The sequence below is a fragment of the Drosophila ananassae genome, chromosome 3L (assembly GCF_017639315.1).
Source record: "Drosophila ananassae strain 14024-0371.13 chromosome 3L, ASM1763931v2, whole genome shotgun sequence".
Lineage (NCBI taxonomy): Eukaryota > Metazoa > Arthropoda > Insecta > Diptera > Drosophilidae > Drosophila > Drosophila ananassae.
Genome location: NC_057929.1, coordinates 14,644,442 through 14,659,642, shown reverse-complemented (window position 1 = coordinate 14,659,642; position 15,201 = coordinate 14,644,442). Strand labels below are relative to the sequence as shown.

The window sequence follows — 15,201 nt, the reverse complement described above, 5'->3', positions numbered from 1 at the left end:
ACCGCCCGATTTCTTCAAAAATTCAAAAATTTTTCTACAATTGGTACACCGAGGATTTGAATCAATCCAACACTTGCTTCGATATATACAGAAATCTCTCCGTAGCTCGGCTCGGGAGCTTGGGAGGCCAACGTTTCGCGCCACTCATTGTCATAACATGTAACTGGTAAGGCGGCGCCGGAAAGAGGATAGCAATACGATTAATTTATAAATACAATTTTTACATAATTTTTATAGCCTCCACCCCAACAAAACACTGAGGTATAATAAAAACTACTAACGCTTTCGGTTACGCCTAAACTTAGTTTTTGGCCTGCGTTTTGGCGGCGGCGGCGGCGTCGATGGCTGTGGTTTCGATTCCGGTAACGGTAGCGGTAGCGGCTGCAGTTCCGACGGCGAATCCTTACGCTCCGCCGATGCCGTCAATCAAATATCAGTCTCGTCACTCGGCCCATTGGCCTCTCGCAGGGTCACAAACTTTTGCAGCGTGACGTTCTCTTTGTTGTTGTTATTGCTGTTGCTACTGCTACTGCCACTACGGGAACTGTTGCCACGCCGCTTGCCCTTGTCGCGCACCTTGTTTTCGTGGACACCGTTCACCTGGAAATTGTCGCTTTGGAATGATATTGAAATGGGTAGACTGTAATCGTTCTGAAATGCAACAGTTCGCTCCCGTACCTTGCCCTTCTCCTTCTCCCTATCCGTATGATCTGTCGCTGGCATGTCGGCATTGGTGTTGGCGTTGTAATTTCCTGAAAATAAATATACTCGGTTTTAAATGGAATTTCACTAATTGATAATAAAAACTAACCTTTGGCTCCGAACATCTCGGCATGCTGCTTGAAGGCATTGCGATTCCGCTTGCCCCGCTTACGCATATTCAAGCGCAGGGCGGTTACCTTCATCTTGGAACGGCCGCGCTTAGAGTTGGGACTGACGGGCCGGAGTTCCGACTCCGCCTCCATGGGCTCACGCTTGGCCGTTGGACTGGGACTGCGACTCAAACTTGGACTTGGTGTTGAGCGGCAACCGAAATTGCTCTCGGTATCGGAATGATTGTGCTGATAGGCGGTGGCAGAAATGTCCTCTTCCTCGTTCTCCTCCTCATCCTCGTGATCGTCTTCATCGTCATCGCACTCATCGTCCTGATCAATGATCTCGATCTCCTCGGCATCGTCGTCGTCCGAAATGGCTTGCCGCAACATTATTTCCGGGCCACCGCCGTAAATGCTATGCAGGAATCGCCACAGTCTGGCATTGAGTTGGGCGTAATCGGACCCTAAACGCACACAACTAACGGTGGCGTTCCCGTTCAGGGCACTATTCTCAGAAGGAGCGGCTATGCCCTCGTTGGTGATCGGTCCCGGCTCCTTGTGGGTCTTTCCGCGCGAAAACTGCTGCCAGGATCGCAGCCAGGGCATCGCAATGGCATAAATGGCCGTCGAATCGAACTCGTTCTGGAGTCCATTGTACTTGGTGAACTCATTTAGCTCGTACTGCTGGCGTCGGGCAAGCGTTTCCGCCGCTCGCTTGCAGATCTCGCACTCGAAAATGATATTCACCGCCGGTCCACCGCCGAAATTGCGGTACAGGTAGTCCCACAGCGGTTGGGAAATCGGCACCGCAATTTGGCTAATCATGGCCGCCTTGGAATGCAGAATGCCGCCATGTGGACAGAGCATGTCCTGGTTATTAATCGGACCCGGTTCAGCGAATGTCGCAAGTCGGGAAAGCCACTCCCGCGTAACATAAAACTGGATGTCTGACTCGCAGAGCGGATGCGAAGTGGACAAGCTCATTGCCTGCTCTCGCACGATCTTCATCTGGGGATTGTGCTTCTGGTAGAAAAGTACATATGCCTGGCACGTGGCAACCGTTTCGGGGGATACTTCCGTCACAAACTGGTCGTCGAACTCGTACCATCGACCATTCAGCACATTGCGAGCATAGCAAGTGTAATGGCCACCACCCACGGTGCCATGGTGGCAGATCACCGAGGATAGGTTGTAGAGGGGCACCTGGCTTTTGCAATCTTTGTGGATATACGGACGCATATCGAAGCCCTCCAATGGAAAGTAGACATCGGACGAAATCTTGGAACTGTAGGAGAGGTCGTGGCGAAAGCGTTTAAGGTGGATGCACAAAACCTCGGGTAATGTGAGAACCCGGGAATATTTGATGCCGGTGCGCAGCTTGTTGCAACGTTCGCAGCTGAAAAATTTGAAATATTATACACCGTTCATAATAGCACAAGTATTCAGAGATACTCACCTATACATATTATCGCCCTTCAATTCATCCGCACTAAAGAAGCTGGCCATACAATCGTAAAGCGTTACCGAAGGTCCATAGATCCAGGAACGCAGTACGTTCCACATCCACGCTAGCCACCCCTCATTGCTTCTGGCTGACGTTTCGGCGGCGTTCAGGCTCTGGACACTCAGGCTGTGCGTCTGGTGCAAAACGTTGAGAAAGTCGCGGTTGGGAATGGGTAGGGACAGATCCTGGAATGTTTCCTCCCGCGTTGAGACACGATCGCAGGTCAAGCACTGTACCGAGGACAGAAGTTTTCCATCGAAAACATCGCTAATTATAGAGCGAGCAGATTCCACAGGCTTCTGGTCTGATGACGCAGATGTGTTTTGCTGCTGCTGCTGTGTTTGTACCTGTGGCAGGTGCACCTGGTGCGCATCTGGCAAGGCGCTACTGGAGCTTTGTGTTCGACAGGGTGTCACAAAGTACTCGGTCTTAAGAAGCACCTCTGCGGATCGGTCTGACATGCTGCTCTCGCACGTGTCGTATTCGCTCTCGGACGCAGGAGTATGCGAGGCACCAGCCGCCTCCTCCTCATTATCTTCATCCGTTTCATTTGGTTTCTGTGCCTGGCTATGAGGCTGTGGTAACAGAGAGACCTGCTCGGTAAGCTCCTCATGTAGTTGGTCCATGAAGCAGCGCAGGAATTCCTGCGTATCGTGTTGCTGATAGCCCCTAAACATTGGATGGACTGACCTGATGCCGTACAGAATGCCACGAGGAGCAATGAAATCTACAAAACCGCATAAAATTAAAAACATTCTTATAAAGAAACCCTGCAGTACAGTACCTTTACGATCTTCTATATCCTGCCAGATGTCCTGCATTAGGCGGCGATAGCTCTTGGCCAGTCCGGCGGGCTTACAGCGTCGGGCGCTCTGGTCCGCTATGTACTCCACCAGCTCACTGCAGTTGATAAAGAAATGCGTCATGGGAGGCAGATTGCTCAGAGCCTGTAGCGCCGAGTTCATATAACAAGTATTGGCAATATTCTGCAGACCGACAAGTCCTGTGCCAGAGCCAATGGTATCATCTCCACATCCATCGCTGCCACTGCTGCTGCCGTCATCCTTTCTGGCCAGCGAGTTGAGTGATCCGCTAAAGAGTTGATCGTGGCATCGGCTGCTCCTGCGACTGGGCTCCTGCGACATCGTGTGACCGTTGGCCATCTGTTGGGGGTTAGTGCGTTCGGATTAGAAACAAAGTTTAACAAAATCGAAAGTCATGTAATAGAGTCCAACTGTGATTGGCCAAAACAATGCCAACGAGGGGGACTCGCCTCTGCTCCTCCCCATCTTTGTCCATGGCCCGCTCCCGCGCTCACCTTGTGGCCTTTATCGTTGTGCTCTACATGGGGACTATTTTGCAGTGGGTTGGGACTCAAACTCATTATATCTCTCAAGCTCTGGGTTTTCTTTTGTTTTATAATTTAATTGAGAATTTTGATTGGAAACAGGGACGAGAGCAGTGTGACCGCGGTGGTTGTAAAGGAAAATCCTTACAATGCTAGAAAATATACTAGATTTTCCGCGCGTTGGTTCTTGGGAAAACGTAACTGAAATATAAAAACTTATGTTCTTATATGTTTTTAATAAATGTATGAAAAACCAATAAACATTTACACATAATTAACAATTTGGTTTATTATTTTTATAGTAACTCATTTATATTTGAAAAATCAACGAGTTTTGGGCACACTTAAATGTGATTCAAATCGCTTTCCAACACTGGGTTCTGTTTGCGAGAGAAAAACATAATTCCAGAAAATAAAAGTGGAATGGATCGCGGTAAAGGCGGCGGATCCAATAGATCCCAGAAAAAAGTGCCTCTGGGCGGCGAACTCTTTGCCCTCGGCACCAAAAGCGTCCGCGATGACTCCAAGTCCAAGATACTGCCCATAAAGTCCATATCATCGTCGTCCACCTCAGACCGAAAGAGAGAGGCTTCATCGTCGCTAGCCAGCTCCAGCAAGCGATTCCGGCCTAGCCTCAAGGATGCTGGATCGACGGACATCGCCTCGGGCAGCAGCCAGTGCGAGACCTGGGAGCAGTTCGCCATCGACTGCGATCTGGAGAACATTGTGGAGACAATATACGCCGCCATGGAGGCGAACGACAGCGATTCAGTGGGCCGGCTGATCTGCGGTGTGATTAAGCAGACGACCAGCCCTTCCTCCCGCTCCAAGGTGGACAACATAGCCATGCTAGTCCTAATCTACGTGGCCAAGCTACAGCCGAATATTTTCTCCACGGACATCGTGGCCTGCGCCCTGATGTCGTTTTTGCGGCGAGAGGCGAACGTTAAGATGCGATACAACACCAATCTGCACATTCTGTTCAGCAACCTCCTGACCAGAGGATTCATGGAGTCCTCCCAGTGGTCGGAGATTCTGCTGCGGACATACATAGACGATGCTGTCAACGAGCGCTATTGGGCGGACAACGATCTGTGCGCTCCATTTGTGAAAAACGTGTGCGCCGCGTTCAAGACCAGAACTCCACACATCAGCCTACTGCGATGGGATGTTAGTTCTGCGCTACCCGCGGGCCAGGCACACAGGGACAGCGTAACGGTCGATGATGACTCTGGGGACAATTCCACCCAGAGTCTGGACGCCAGTCCCCTAAACTCCGAAATAGAGCCCGTATCGGACGCCATGTGCACCATCAAGCCGCGATATAGCGATGCCATTGTACAGAAGCACGTCAGTGAAGCCATTCGGGATCAGCTAAACAAGCGCCAGCAGCAGGATAACTACACCCGCAACTTTCTGAAGTTTCTCTGCACCACCTCCGGTATTGCGGAGGTGCGATGTCTCAGTATTTCCCGCCTGGAGCTGTGGATACACAACGGCAAGCTCGTCAAGTTTGCCCAGCAACTACTCTCCTATATATGCTTCAATATCAAGGGCAGAAACACTCAGGACAACGAGGTTCTCCTGGTTCTGGTGAAGATGCGTCTCAAGACCAAGCCCCTGATAAACCACTACATGTCGTGCCTCAAGGAGATGATCTATTTGCAGCCAGATATCCTGAGTACTGTGATGAAGCTCGTCGTCCAAAACGAACTCTCCAATACAAGAAATCCAAACAATATGGGAATGCTGGGTAGGTATCGAGAAAATAGATAAACTGAATTGTAATAACTTTTATTACTGGCCACAGCCACCATGTTCCAGACTGCCTCTGACCAATCAGCGGCGACTCTAGCTGAAATATATCAGGAATTCCTGCTGCAGCGGGATGACTGCCTTCGGACGTTGCGCGTTTTTCTGAGGGAACTGGTGCGGATGCTGCGCTTCGACGTCAACCTGGTCAAGTTCTGCAAAACATTTCTCAGCGAACGGGAGGATCTCATCCCGCAAATCGAGCAGTTCGAGTTCAAGGAACGTATCTTTCAGTCGATGGTGGATATTGTGTGTCTCTGCATGTTTTTGTCGGCAACGCCGCAGGCGCGTGAAGCAAGTCTCTCGCTGAAAACCAATCGGGATACGAAGAACAACCAGGCCCTGCTGAAACTCTACAACCAAATGTCGCAAATCCAGCTGGACACCGTTTCCTGGATGTACGAGACTGTGCCGACGGTCTTCAAGATACCAGCTGGCGAATACCACCAGGCGCTGCATAAGCTTCTCCTGCTGGACAGTCCCGAGCAGTATTCACGTTGTGATCAGTGGCCATCGGAGCCAGAGCGAGGAGCCATCCTGCGGATTATCTCGGAGACACCGATCCACGAGGAGACGCTGCTGCGAATCATTCTGATAGGCATCACCAAGGACATCCCGTTCTCGATTGCCAATACATTCGATGTCCTGCTGTTGGTCATCAAACGAGTCTCTGGGATGAAGGCCACCAACATTCCAGCGGTCCAAGCCAACAAATTCGACATAATAGACTTCCTCTTCAGCATGTCGGAGTACCACCACCCGGAGAACATCAGACTGCCCTCAGACTACGAGCCGCCAAAGCTGGCCATCATCGCTTTTTATTGGAAGGCTTGGCTGATTCTGGTCATGATATCCGCTCATAATCCGTCATCTTTCGGAGCCTTCTGCTGGGATCACTATCCCACAATGAGGATGCTGATTGAAATATGTATCACCAATCAGTTCAACAATTCGTCCACCAACAAAGATGAATTACAGGTAAGGACTTCAATTACTTCGCTTTTAAAAACTATTTTTCACAAATTTTTGTCTGTTTCAGATTATGACAGTGGAGAGAGATCACATCCTGCAGTTCGAAACCTACTTGGCTGCCCAGACTACGCCCCATGCGGTGATCACGGAGGAGACAGCTATTCTGATCACCCAGCTGATGCTAATGGATCCCATGGGAACGCCTCGCAAAATTCCCACAATGGTTCTGGACCAGTTGAAGTTCCTCAACCAGACCTACAAGCTGGGCCATTTGTTTTGTCGGTGCCGGAAGCCAGATCTCCTGCTCGACATTATCCAACGGCAGGGCACCACCCAGTCCATGCCGTGGCTCTCGGACCTGGTGCAGAACAGCGAGGGCGACTTCGGCCACTTGCCGGTCCAATGCCTCTGCGAGTTTCTGCTCTTTAACGCCCACAATATAAACGAGGAGAACAGTCGGGATGCGGAGCTGGTGAACTTCTTGCGAAACCTCATTTTCGATGTGAGCCTCAGCCATGGAATCGTGACCGAGCTGCTGGACTACATATTTCGACGCCTTTCGTCCACAGTGAAGCAGTCACGAGTGGCTGCCCTGGCCGGGCTGAAAATAATCTTCAAGAACTCTGGGGAATGTGAACACGATTGGCTTTCAAAGTCTATTCCGCAAATTCCGCACTTCTTTGAGACAAAAACATATGTAATTACACAGCTGCGGTCGGCGTGCCAGGTTGAAAACTGCCCGGAACTGATCATGGCGTACATCCAGTTCATCACGGCCCATACACTAAACGATCCTGTGACCGAGATGCTCGACCACGTAATGGATATGGCGCAGTTGATTGTGGAGCGCAGCACCATGTTCCAGCACATAATTATCTCCCAGGAGGACTACGACATTGCGCCGGACGAGAATCGCATTCAGACACTCAAATGCCTGTTCGTCATGTTCAATAATTACATAATAAAGTTGAGGGAGTACCGGGAGCCGTACGAGTGGACGGAGTACCCGGACTTGTTGATGGTTCAGTTTGATGACGGAGTGCAGCTGCCGCTCCACATCATCATCATTCACGCCTTTATCATACTGCTCACGTACTCCAACATCAATATGCCGGAGTCTATACCGATATTAGACTACTGGTTTCCGCCAGGACGACCGGCGCCTCTGGCCTTCCTGCCCACAACGCACGAGCAGGTGCAGCTGCTGCCCGACTGGCTGAAGCTCAAAATGATCCGCTCCTCGGTGGACAGGCTCATTGAGGCCGCCCTGAATGACCTGACGCCCGACCAGATAGTGCTCTTCGTGCAGAATTTCGGCACGCCGGTGAACTCGATGTCCAAGCTGCTGGCCATGCTGGACACGGCGGTGCTGGAACAGTTCGACCTTGTGAAGGACGCCATTCTCAACAAGGCGTATCTGGCGCAGCTGATTGAGATCCAGCAGGCGCGAGGTGCCAAGAACGGGCACTACACGGTCCAGGCCCTCGACCTACACTCGCACTCGCAAACTGTGCCCGATCTGCCCAAGATCAACGTTGTGATCCAGGAAACCGTCGAGATTGGGGAATACGATTACCCGGAGCCTGCCACCGATCGCCCAACCAACACCAAGGAGGTTGTCCAAACCATCTTGACCCAACCAGACCAGTACACCGCGGCGCGAAGCGACTGTCGCAACTTGATTCAGAAGCTTTTGGATGTGCTGGTGAATCCGCCGCACGCCAACCGCACCGACCTACTGGCTGCCATAACAGAAGTCATGGCCCGAGGCTGCGATCGGCCCATCATCATGAGTCGCCACGCCTGCACAATGCTGCGGACTTTCTTCAGCTGCATGCTCCACAGCGACAACTATCACATCCTGGAGAACTCGCTGCAGAAGAACTTCAGCATTTTCAAGCACAACTTCACCGACTCCTGTCTGCTGCGAAAGACGGAGTTGTATCACGAGAGCTTGGTGTTCATGCTGCGGAATTCCCGCGAGATCTATGTCCAGCAGTTCAAGGAAACGAATGCATTGCTGGCCCGGAAGCAAATCGTAAGGGGAATCATCGAGAGCTTCGATCAGAAGAAAGACAGCCAGCTGACCGCCATGAGCAAGAGCGACCAGCTCTTCCACAATGGCCTCTTCATCGACTGGCTGTCGGAAGTGGATCCGGAAATCGTGTCCACGCAGCTGATGAAGGAACGCTTCCTCTTCTCGAAGTCCTGCAGCGAGTTCCGGTTCTATCTGCTCTCGCTGATAAATCACCAGACCAACTGGGACACCATCGAGCGGATAGCCGAGTACTTGTTCCAGAACACCCATGAAGACTACGACTATGTCACTGTCCTCAACTACTTTGAAGCCCTCACCACGAATCCCAAGCTGTGGAAGGGTCGGGAGAAGTACATGTCCAAGAACGTGCGACCGGATGCCTTCTTCTTGTTGAAGACCGCGGAGCTGGAACCCTTCACCCACTTCATCCTGCACGAGGGAGTGGCGGAAATCAAGTCGGACAGCAGGAACTACGACTTTAAACTCTGCTCCCGCATGAATCTTCTGTTCAAGCTGACTGAGAAGCGTCGCGACCTAATGGTGAAGGTGATGGAGCACGTGGAGCGTAGCCCCATGTCGGACTACCTCAAGCTGCAGGTCCTGCAGCAGATGTACATCATGTATCCGCGCGTCAAGTTCCTGAAGCCGAGCAAAACCGGCGAGCAGGCCTACAAGCTGCAGAGCCTGAAGGGCTGCCATGCCGACAAGGTGTCCAACAACCTCATCACCTGTCTGGGCAGTTTGGTGGGCAAGAAGGACTTCGAGACCCTGTCCACGGACACTGAGCTACTCCTCCGCAAGCTGGCCGCCTCTCACCCGCTGCTCTTCCTGCGCCAGTTGAGCGTTCTGTCGTCGGTGATGCAGGGTCGTGCCCAAAACAGCATGAAGGCACTGAGGGAGGAGCATCACTTCCATCGCTTCGTCCAAATCCTGAGGACGCTGGAGCTCCTGCAACCGACCATATTCGAGGATGCCTACAAGAACGAGATCCAGAACACCCTGTCGTGCTATTTCAACTTCTTCAAGCACCACAGCTCGGTGAAGGAGGCCTCCCAGATGCTCAACAAGTTTGTCCAGATGCTGCAGGCCTACATCAACTACAATCCCAGCAGTGCTCTGCTCTTCATCGAGCAGTATGTGGGCATCCTCATGGAACTGGCCGACAAGTACGCGACGATGGGTAAACTCCAGATTCTGGTGCAGGCTGTGGCACTTCTGCAGCACAAATCTTCGTCTGCCTCGGAACTGGACGACGAGGAAGTGAAATACGAGTATGAGCTGGACGAGCAGCCGTCGGTCAGCAAGCCGGTGGTGTTCGAAGAGCCCATGGAGAGTATTCCTCCTGCCGGACTGGACGCAACCGGCAGTCGCAGTTCGTCCTCCGTTCTAACCCTCAGCTCCTACAGCCGATCCAACTACACCGACATATCGCCACACTTTCTGGAGCTGATCAAGACCATAAAGCAGGCAAACACCGAGGATGTGGTTCTGGGGCCCATGCAGGAGCTGGAGTGCCTCACGTCGAAGCGGTTTGTGTTCATCAATGAGCTGTTCGAGCGACTGCTCACCCTGATCTTCTCGCCGAGCGCCCAGATTCGGTCCATCGCATTCATCATCCTGATCCGGCATCTGAAGCACAATCCCGGTAACTCGGACATCAATCTGTGCACCCTGAATGCCTACATTCAGTGCCTGAGGGACGAGAACTCGTCGGTTGCGGCGACGGCCATTGACAATCTGCCGGAGATGTCGGTGTTGCTGCAGGAGCACGCAATAGACATCCTGTCGGTGGCCTTCTCGCTGGGCCTGAAGTCGTGCCTAAATACTGGCCACCAAATCCGAAAGGTCCTCCAGACACTAGTGATCCAGCATGGCTACTAAATGTTCAGTATAATAATTAGGTTCTCCCAATGTAGTGTGTAATTATTAAAATATAAACTCGTATCTGAGGATACCAAAATTTTTACTACATGAAAATGAGTTATTTTATTGACAAATTAAAAATAATTAAATTCAAAAGATGGTAAGGTAACTAATTTGTAAGAACAGTGACAAAATGTTGAAATGCGATTAAATCCAGTTAAATATTTAATTCATTTTCTTTATTTCTACTGAAAATACAAATTATGTAGAAAATTCTCATACAAATTGGCGATCTCAACAGGATACTTGTGTGTGTTTTTCATCATCTCTGTTTCCATGCATGCCTTGATGTTGTTGCTGTTGTTGTTTGTTTGTTAAATGCGATGCATAAGTGCTCGTACAGTTTATTGGCGGTCAGTGGCGCGGAGCTTCTCCTCGACAGCTTCACGGGAGGCTTCGGACAGATCAGTGGCTTGTATGTACTTTTGCACTCCCACCAGCGACTTCTTCAGAGCATCGAACGAGCTGGAGTACAACATCTTCTTCTTGACCTGAAATTTAAGGATCAAAAATGTCATTATTGTTGAAATATTTGACAAGTTGAGGGAGTATACCTTGGCGGTATCAGGACACCACGACATAAGGAACAGCTTTTGCTTCTTTGAACTCTCAGAGGTGCCTTGACATTGGTGCATGTATTCAAAATCGAACAATCCATATCTAAATGAATAAAAAGAGAAACATAAATTAGTTAATATATTTGGGATATATAACCATATAGTTATGATGACTTACCGGCACTCGCCGGGTCCGCACTTCTGGATATCTTCCAGAAACTGGTCGTATTCGGCGTTGCGGTCTGCCACAGTCTCTACATCGATTTGCTTCTCATCGCGAATATAGAAGATGACATAGCGATGTTTTTTGTCCTTCTTGATTTCCTCGTATGTGGTCTTGCAGACATCAGACACAGTAACTCCAGAAGCCTGAAATAGTTAGATTATTTAGATTAAAATTTTAATAAAAATATGCAAAGGCGCGAAAACAGTTCGCCGGCTAATGTACACACACACATACACATGCATGTGTAGGAGAGTGCCGCTGTTTACATATGTATGGGTGTATAACCGCCGACATAACTGCCCACTCTACTTTCAGCTGAGCCGACACTATAGCCGTCCCTTTTCCGCCCTGCAAAATTATTTCTCTGATTGCCGGCAATAACAAACAAAAAAAAAAAAAAGTAAATTTTTTTTCTTTTGTTGTTTTTTTTTTTATTCTTTATTATGGCCATATTCGAACTACCGTGGCCCACAGCGCATGTATTCAGTTGGGTGGAGACGGGAGCAGTGGGCGTGGCACCATTTACAGCTCGTCGTTCGTTCATTCCACCCGGCACCCAAAGAGTTCAAGGGTAAGTTTACAAGTGCCGGCAAGTTTAAGGGTGAGAACAAGCCGAAAGAAGACAAAAAGAAAAAAAAAGAAGAAAAATAGAAACTGATAGGTTAAGAGACTATGCATTTTTTCCTATTTGGAAAGAAGAGTCTTCTTCTTCGTCTTCGTGTGGGGGAAGAACGAGCCATCGCACAAAACGGCTGAAGAAGAAAATGCACGAATTTTCAATAAATATTCGGAAAATGCCGACAAAATCAAAAACCATACATACAGACGTCTGTGTGTCTTGGACCCACGCACACTACCGCCAGACGCGAGTCCATGCATACACATACATATGTACATACAAGGAAACGATCACACTCCACACCTTAAATATGTACGACTGCAGATACATATATGGATATATATTTATACATATTTTTCTGATGGTTTTTATATTTTTACATACACACAGTTTGCGTCTGGCATAGGAGAACATAAGCATTTCCCCGCAGATACATACATATGTACATATTTATAGCCATCGGAATAAAAAAGCGGTATACCCACACACACTCATGTGTGTAAAAATATATGTATACATATATACCCCACAAAATGCATATGTGTGCGCATTTCTCTTTCCAACTTTTTATTTTTTAATCGCACCAGCGATCCATTTTTCCAGATGTTACAATAAATTCGCACTCTTGCGTCGGCGATTGGTTTTAACCATTAATGAGTGTGAGTGATTCGCGAAAAGTATGGAAACACTTCAGTAAATGAGTAATATCCGTTGCTACCAATGACTAATTTGGTTTATATGTATACGCACACATCCATGGCTATGTATATGCCCGAATATGGCCAACGAACATATACGCAAAAAAAAAAAGTTCAAAAATATATGTATGATTAATATATATATATATATATATACATTTAGATAAGTATGTATGTACAGATTTCAAAGGAGATGCTTATATGATTCATCGAATCCAAGACAATTCGTACTCCTACTCGTTTCCCTGCCAAATTGGCCAGTCATCCACTCCACAATAGCAATTTCCACAACAACCTCTCTTATGAATGCTAAGCATACGTACCATTTTTCCTGTAGTTTATTACTTTCACAATTTTCGAATTAATTGCCAAGTATATATTACAAATACTGTTTAACCTTCCGCCTTCTTTCACGAACAATTCACAAAGGTTCACGAATCAATTTGCTATTTGCGCCAGGGATGTCGGAAACATGTTCTGGTCATACTTTTTCCGCCAAAAAATCGGGTATTATTTGAATACCTTCTGGCTGGTCACACTATGGTCATTCTGTACTTTCCAGCACTGTTTCTGAGCTTTGCAATACCATAAATACTATATTGTGAATCAATTATGTTCGATAACTACCATTCATATTCGATAGTTAGTATTAATTTCGAAAATGCAAAATATTATCGCTCTTTTTGAAACGATGGACTTAGAATGTGACTTTTTATAAATTTAAAAGCTGAAGATTTTAGGTAATTGTGTTATTCATGATAATTATAATAGATAAATAACTCACTTTTAGAAATCAAATTTTTTAGATAAAAAAATTAATAAATTACTTTATTATAGTTTTACCAAGGCACCAGAAATAAATCAGCTGATTGATTTGAGCTTATTTTATTTGTAAATATTTGTGCAATAACAGTTTTATGTGATTATAATTTGAAAGCGAGGTTTATTTTAAAGTCTATTCATGAGCTCCCCAACAAACTTTATTATCTATTATGTTAATAATTGTCTTTTATTTCTTAGAATAAGTACAACATCTGCGATTGAATTTTTATTTAACAATTTATATATTAAAAGCGTTATTTTTTTGTTGAGAATTAACGATAAATATATTTTTCTAGTGTGGAGACCATAAAACTTGCATTGAATTAGCACAATCCTCCTTCATCCTCTTCCTCCGCATCATGCGTAACCTATAAATTATATATTAAAATATTTTTAGGATGATACTTAATTTGATATACTTACATTTCCAGCATTATCTCCCGGTTTCTTCTCTACCTGCAGACCTTTCGGTAATGGAATGTTCTTGGATAGAATTGCATATTCTACGTCCATGTGCCTTATGAATGGAGATGCCAACATCCTTGCAGCTAACTCAGGATCTTCGTCATCGAAGGCTTGCAAAAGAGCTTGTAGTGTTGAGACCTCTTCGGGCTCACAACAGCTGCCCCATTCTCTGAAAGTTTTTTCTGCCTCCACAGAGTCACCACGTGCCAGTTGGACCATTACCAGAGCGACGACCAAACGACCAATCTGCCCGTAGGATTCGGTTTGTTGATTTAACCCAATCTCCTTCTTGAGGGCATTTGTGGCTTCATCGTATCTAAAACGGATTGTGATTAAAAGTTGGGTAAAAACAGCCCTAAAATATGGCTTACCTTTGCAGTTTCACCAATATTCTTGAGACTTTCGATGCATATTCAGTTGCTTGACGGACGGAATCCTCAATCTATTGAAAGTTAAGTTTATGCATTCAATTCTTTAAACTAAACGAGTAGATACTGACCATAATAACTTCTAGAGCATGTTGATAGAATCGCAGTGCCATGTCAGGGTGCTTATTTTCGGTTAGTTTGGCAGCTTTGTCCAGAGCAGTGGCTGCTGCCTCCGGAGAACCATGCTGCTGATAAAGACTGCAGGCCTTGTTGGCGTACTCCTCGACCTCGGCTAGCTTGTCAGCATCTTTGGCCAGTAAAATGATCTACAATAAGGCAATTTCTTAGTTCAAGTTACATTATATTAAAGACTGATTATACCTGCTCATAACATTTGGCAGCATGGAACCAGGACTTGTTGTTCTTATAGCTCTCAATGGCCTTCAACAGGCAGTCCTTGCTCTTGTCAAAGCTCTTGGCTATTCGATATGCAGTTGCTAAAAATTAACAAAAGAATAGTTAATAGAATTGCTCATCTAACAATGACTAATTGTATTCTTTTATATGTATACCATTTATGTGCTCGTATACATACACACATATTTTTGTTAAAACGTGCCCCCCTGTTTTTCTTGCGAGGACACGAATTTTAAAATTATATTAACTCTATATAGTGTCTCTCTAGTATTCCAATATTATAGGGTTTATAATAAACGTACCAGCTTTGGAGTATTCATCCGCAGCACTATCGTAATCAGGTACCCATTTCAACAGAGACGTCTTTAAACTTCAAAGATACAAAGATACAGATACTTTATTTTTGTTTATGTTTGAACTTCATAGATGTTACCTCTTCTCGGCCTGGCGCACTAGTTCCTCCGCCTCGGCAATCTTTTTAGAAGCATTCATCTTTTAATTGAATCTTTGTTTTGTAGGAAAAATCAATTGTTTACATTTAAAATTAGTGTGCCCGAATGCGACGAATGAAATAACAATGTTTCAGAAATCACGGTTTCGGAATTCAAAAACTTTAT

General features: G+C 46.9%; 4 protein-coding genes across 6 annotated transcripts; 1 reads left to right on the top strand and 3 right to left on the bottom strand.

Annotated features, from left to right (window-relative positions):
* Positions 1–212: 212 nt before the first annotated feature.
* Positions 213–3,813, bottom strand: LOC6496324 (ubiquitin carboxyl-terminal hydrolase 33). Of its 3 annotated transcripts, none has more exons than XM_014908274.3 (6): positions 3,638–3,813; positions 3,104–3,482; positions 2,272–3,046; positions 812–2,211; positions 679–752; positions 213–613 (listed from the first exon to the last, which is right to left on the bottom strand). In XM_014908274.3, exons 1-6 carry the CDS (start codon positions 3,701–3,703, stop codon positions 536–538), a joined length of 2,772 nt encoding a protein of 923 aa, XP_014763760.1. In that variant the 5' UTR covers positions 3,704–3,813; the 3' UTR covers positions 213–535. The 3 variants fall into 3 exon arrangements, with proteins under 3 accessions (XP_014763760.1, XP_014763761.1, XP_001960705.1); XM_014908275.2 differs by having other exon boundaries at positions 213–600; XM_001960669.3 differs by having other exon boundaries at positions 213–752.
* Positions 3,814–4,017: 204 nt separating this feature from the next.
* Positions 4,018–10,466, top strand: LOC6494225 (integrator complex subunit 1). Its single transcript, XM_001960668.4, has 3 exons — positions 4,018–5,420; positions 5,478–6,457; positions 6,519–10,466. Exons 1-3 carry the CDS (start codon positions 4,091–4,093, stop codon positions 10,368–10,370), a joined length of 6,162 nt encoding a protein of 2,053 aa, XP_001960704.1. The 5' UTR covers positions 4,018–4,090; the 3' UTR covers positions 10,371–10,466.
* A 98-nt stretch (positions 10,467–10,564) lies between these two features.
* LOC6496323 (cofilin/actin-depolymerizing factor homolog) lies at positions 10,565–13,096 on the bottom strand. The gene is made up of 4 exons (XM_001960667.4): positions 12,836–13,096; positions 11,148–11,338; positions 10,967–11,072; positions 10,565–10,903 (listed from the first exon to the last, which is right to left on the bottom strand). The coding sequence occupies exons 1-4, from the start codon at positions 12,836–12,838 to the stop codon at positions 10,757–10,759; spliced, it is 447 nt and encodes a 148-aa protein (XP_001960703.1). The 5' UTR covers positions 12,839–13,096; the 3' UTR covers positions 10,565–10,756.
* A 406-nt stretch (positions 13,097–13,502) lies between these two features.
* Positions 13,503–15,169, bottom strand: LOC6496322 (gamma-soluble NSF attachment protein). Its single transcript, XM_001960666.4, has 7 exons — positions 15,018–15,169; positions 14,887–14,954; positions 14,549–14,664; positions 14,299–14,493; positions 14,171–14,241; positions 13,758–14,115; positions 13,503–13,702 (listed from the first exon to the last, which is right to left on the bottom strand). Exons 1-7 carry the CDS (start codon positions 15,074–15,076, stop codon positions 13,658–13,660), a joined length of 912 nt encoding a protein of 303 aa, XP_001960702.1. The 5' UTR covers positions 15,077–15,169; the 3' UTR covers positions 13,503–13,657.
* Between the last annotated feature and the right edge of the window lie 32 nt (positions 15,170–15,201).

Bases quoted from the DNA above. Each gene is read 5' to 3' on its own strand.
- LOC6496324 (XM_001960669.3), bottom strand. From the start codon at position 3,703: ATGAGTTTGAGTCCCAACCCACTGCAAAATAGTCCCCATGTAGAGCAC. The intron at 3,483-3,637 runs GTGAGCGCGGGA...AACCCCCAACAG, and splicing joins ACAACGATAAAGGCCACAAG to ATGGCCAACGGTCACACGAT. The intron at 2,212-2,271 runs GTGAGTATCTCT...CAAATTTTTCAG, and splicing joins AAGGGCGATAATATGTATAG to CTGCGAACGTTGCAACAAGC.
- LOC6494225 (XM_001960668.4), top strand. From the start codon at position 4,091: ATGGATCGCGGTAAAGGCGGCGGATCCAATAGATCCCAGAAAAAAGTG. The intron at 5,421-5,477 runs GTAGGTATCGAG...TACTGGCCACAG, and splicing joins AAACAATATGGGAATGCTGG to CCACCATGTTCCAGACTGCC. The intron at 6,458-6,518 runs GTAAGGACTTCA...TGTCTGTTTCAG, and splicing joins CCAACAAAGATGAATTACAG to ATTATGACAGTGGAGAGAGA.
- LOC6496323 (XM_001960667.4), bottom strand. The intron at 11,073-11,147 runs GTAAGTCATCAT...TTATTCATTTAG, and splicing joins TGCGGACCCGGCGAGTGCCG to ATATGGATTGTTCGATTTTG. The intron at 10,904-10,966 runs GTATACTCCCTC...CTTAAATTTCAG, and splicing joins GGTGTCCTGATACCGCCAAG to GTCAAGAAGAAGATGTTGTA.
- LOC6496322 (XM_001960666.4), bottom strand. From the start codon at position 15,076: ATGAATGCTTCTAAAAAGATTGCCGAGGCGGAGGAACTAGTGCGCCAG. The intron at 14,242-14,298 runs GTCAGTATCTAC...AACTTTCAATAG, and splicing joins ATGCTCTAGAAGTTATTATG to ATTGAGGATTCCGTCCGTCA. The intron at 13,703-13,757 runs GTAAGTATATCA...TATAATTTATAG, and splicing joins CGGGAGATAATGCTGGAAAT to GTTACGCATGATGCGGAGGA.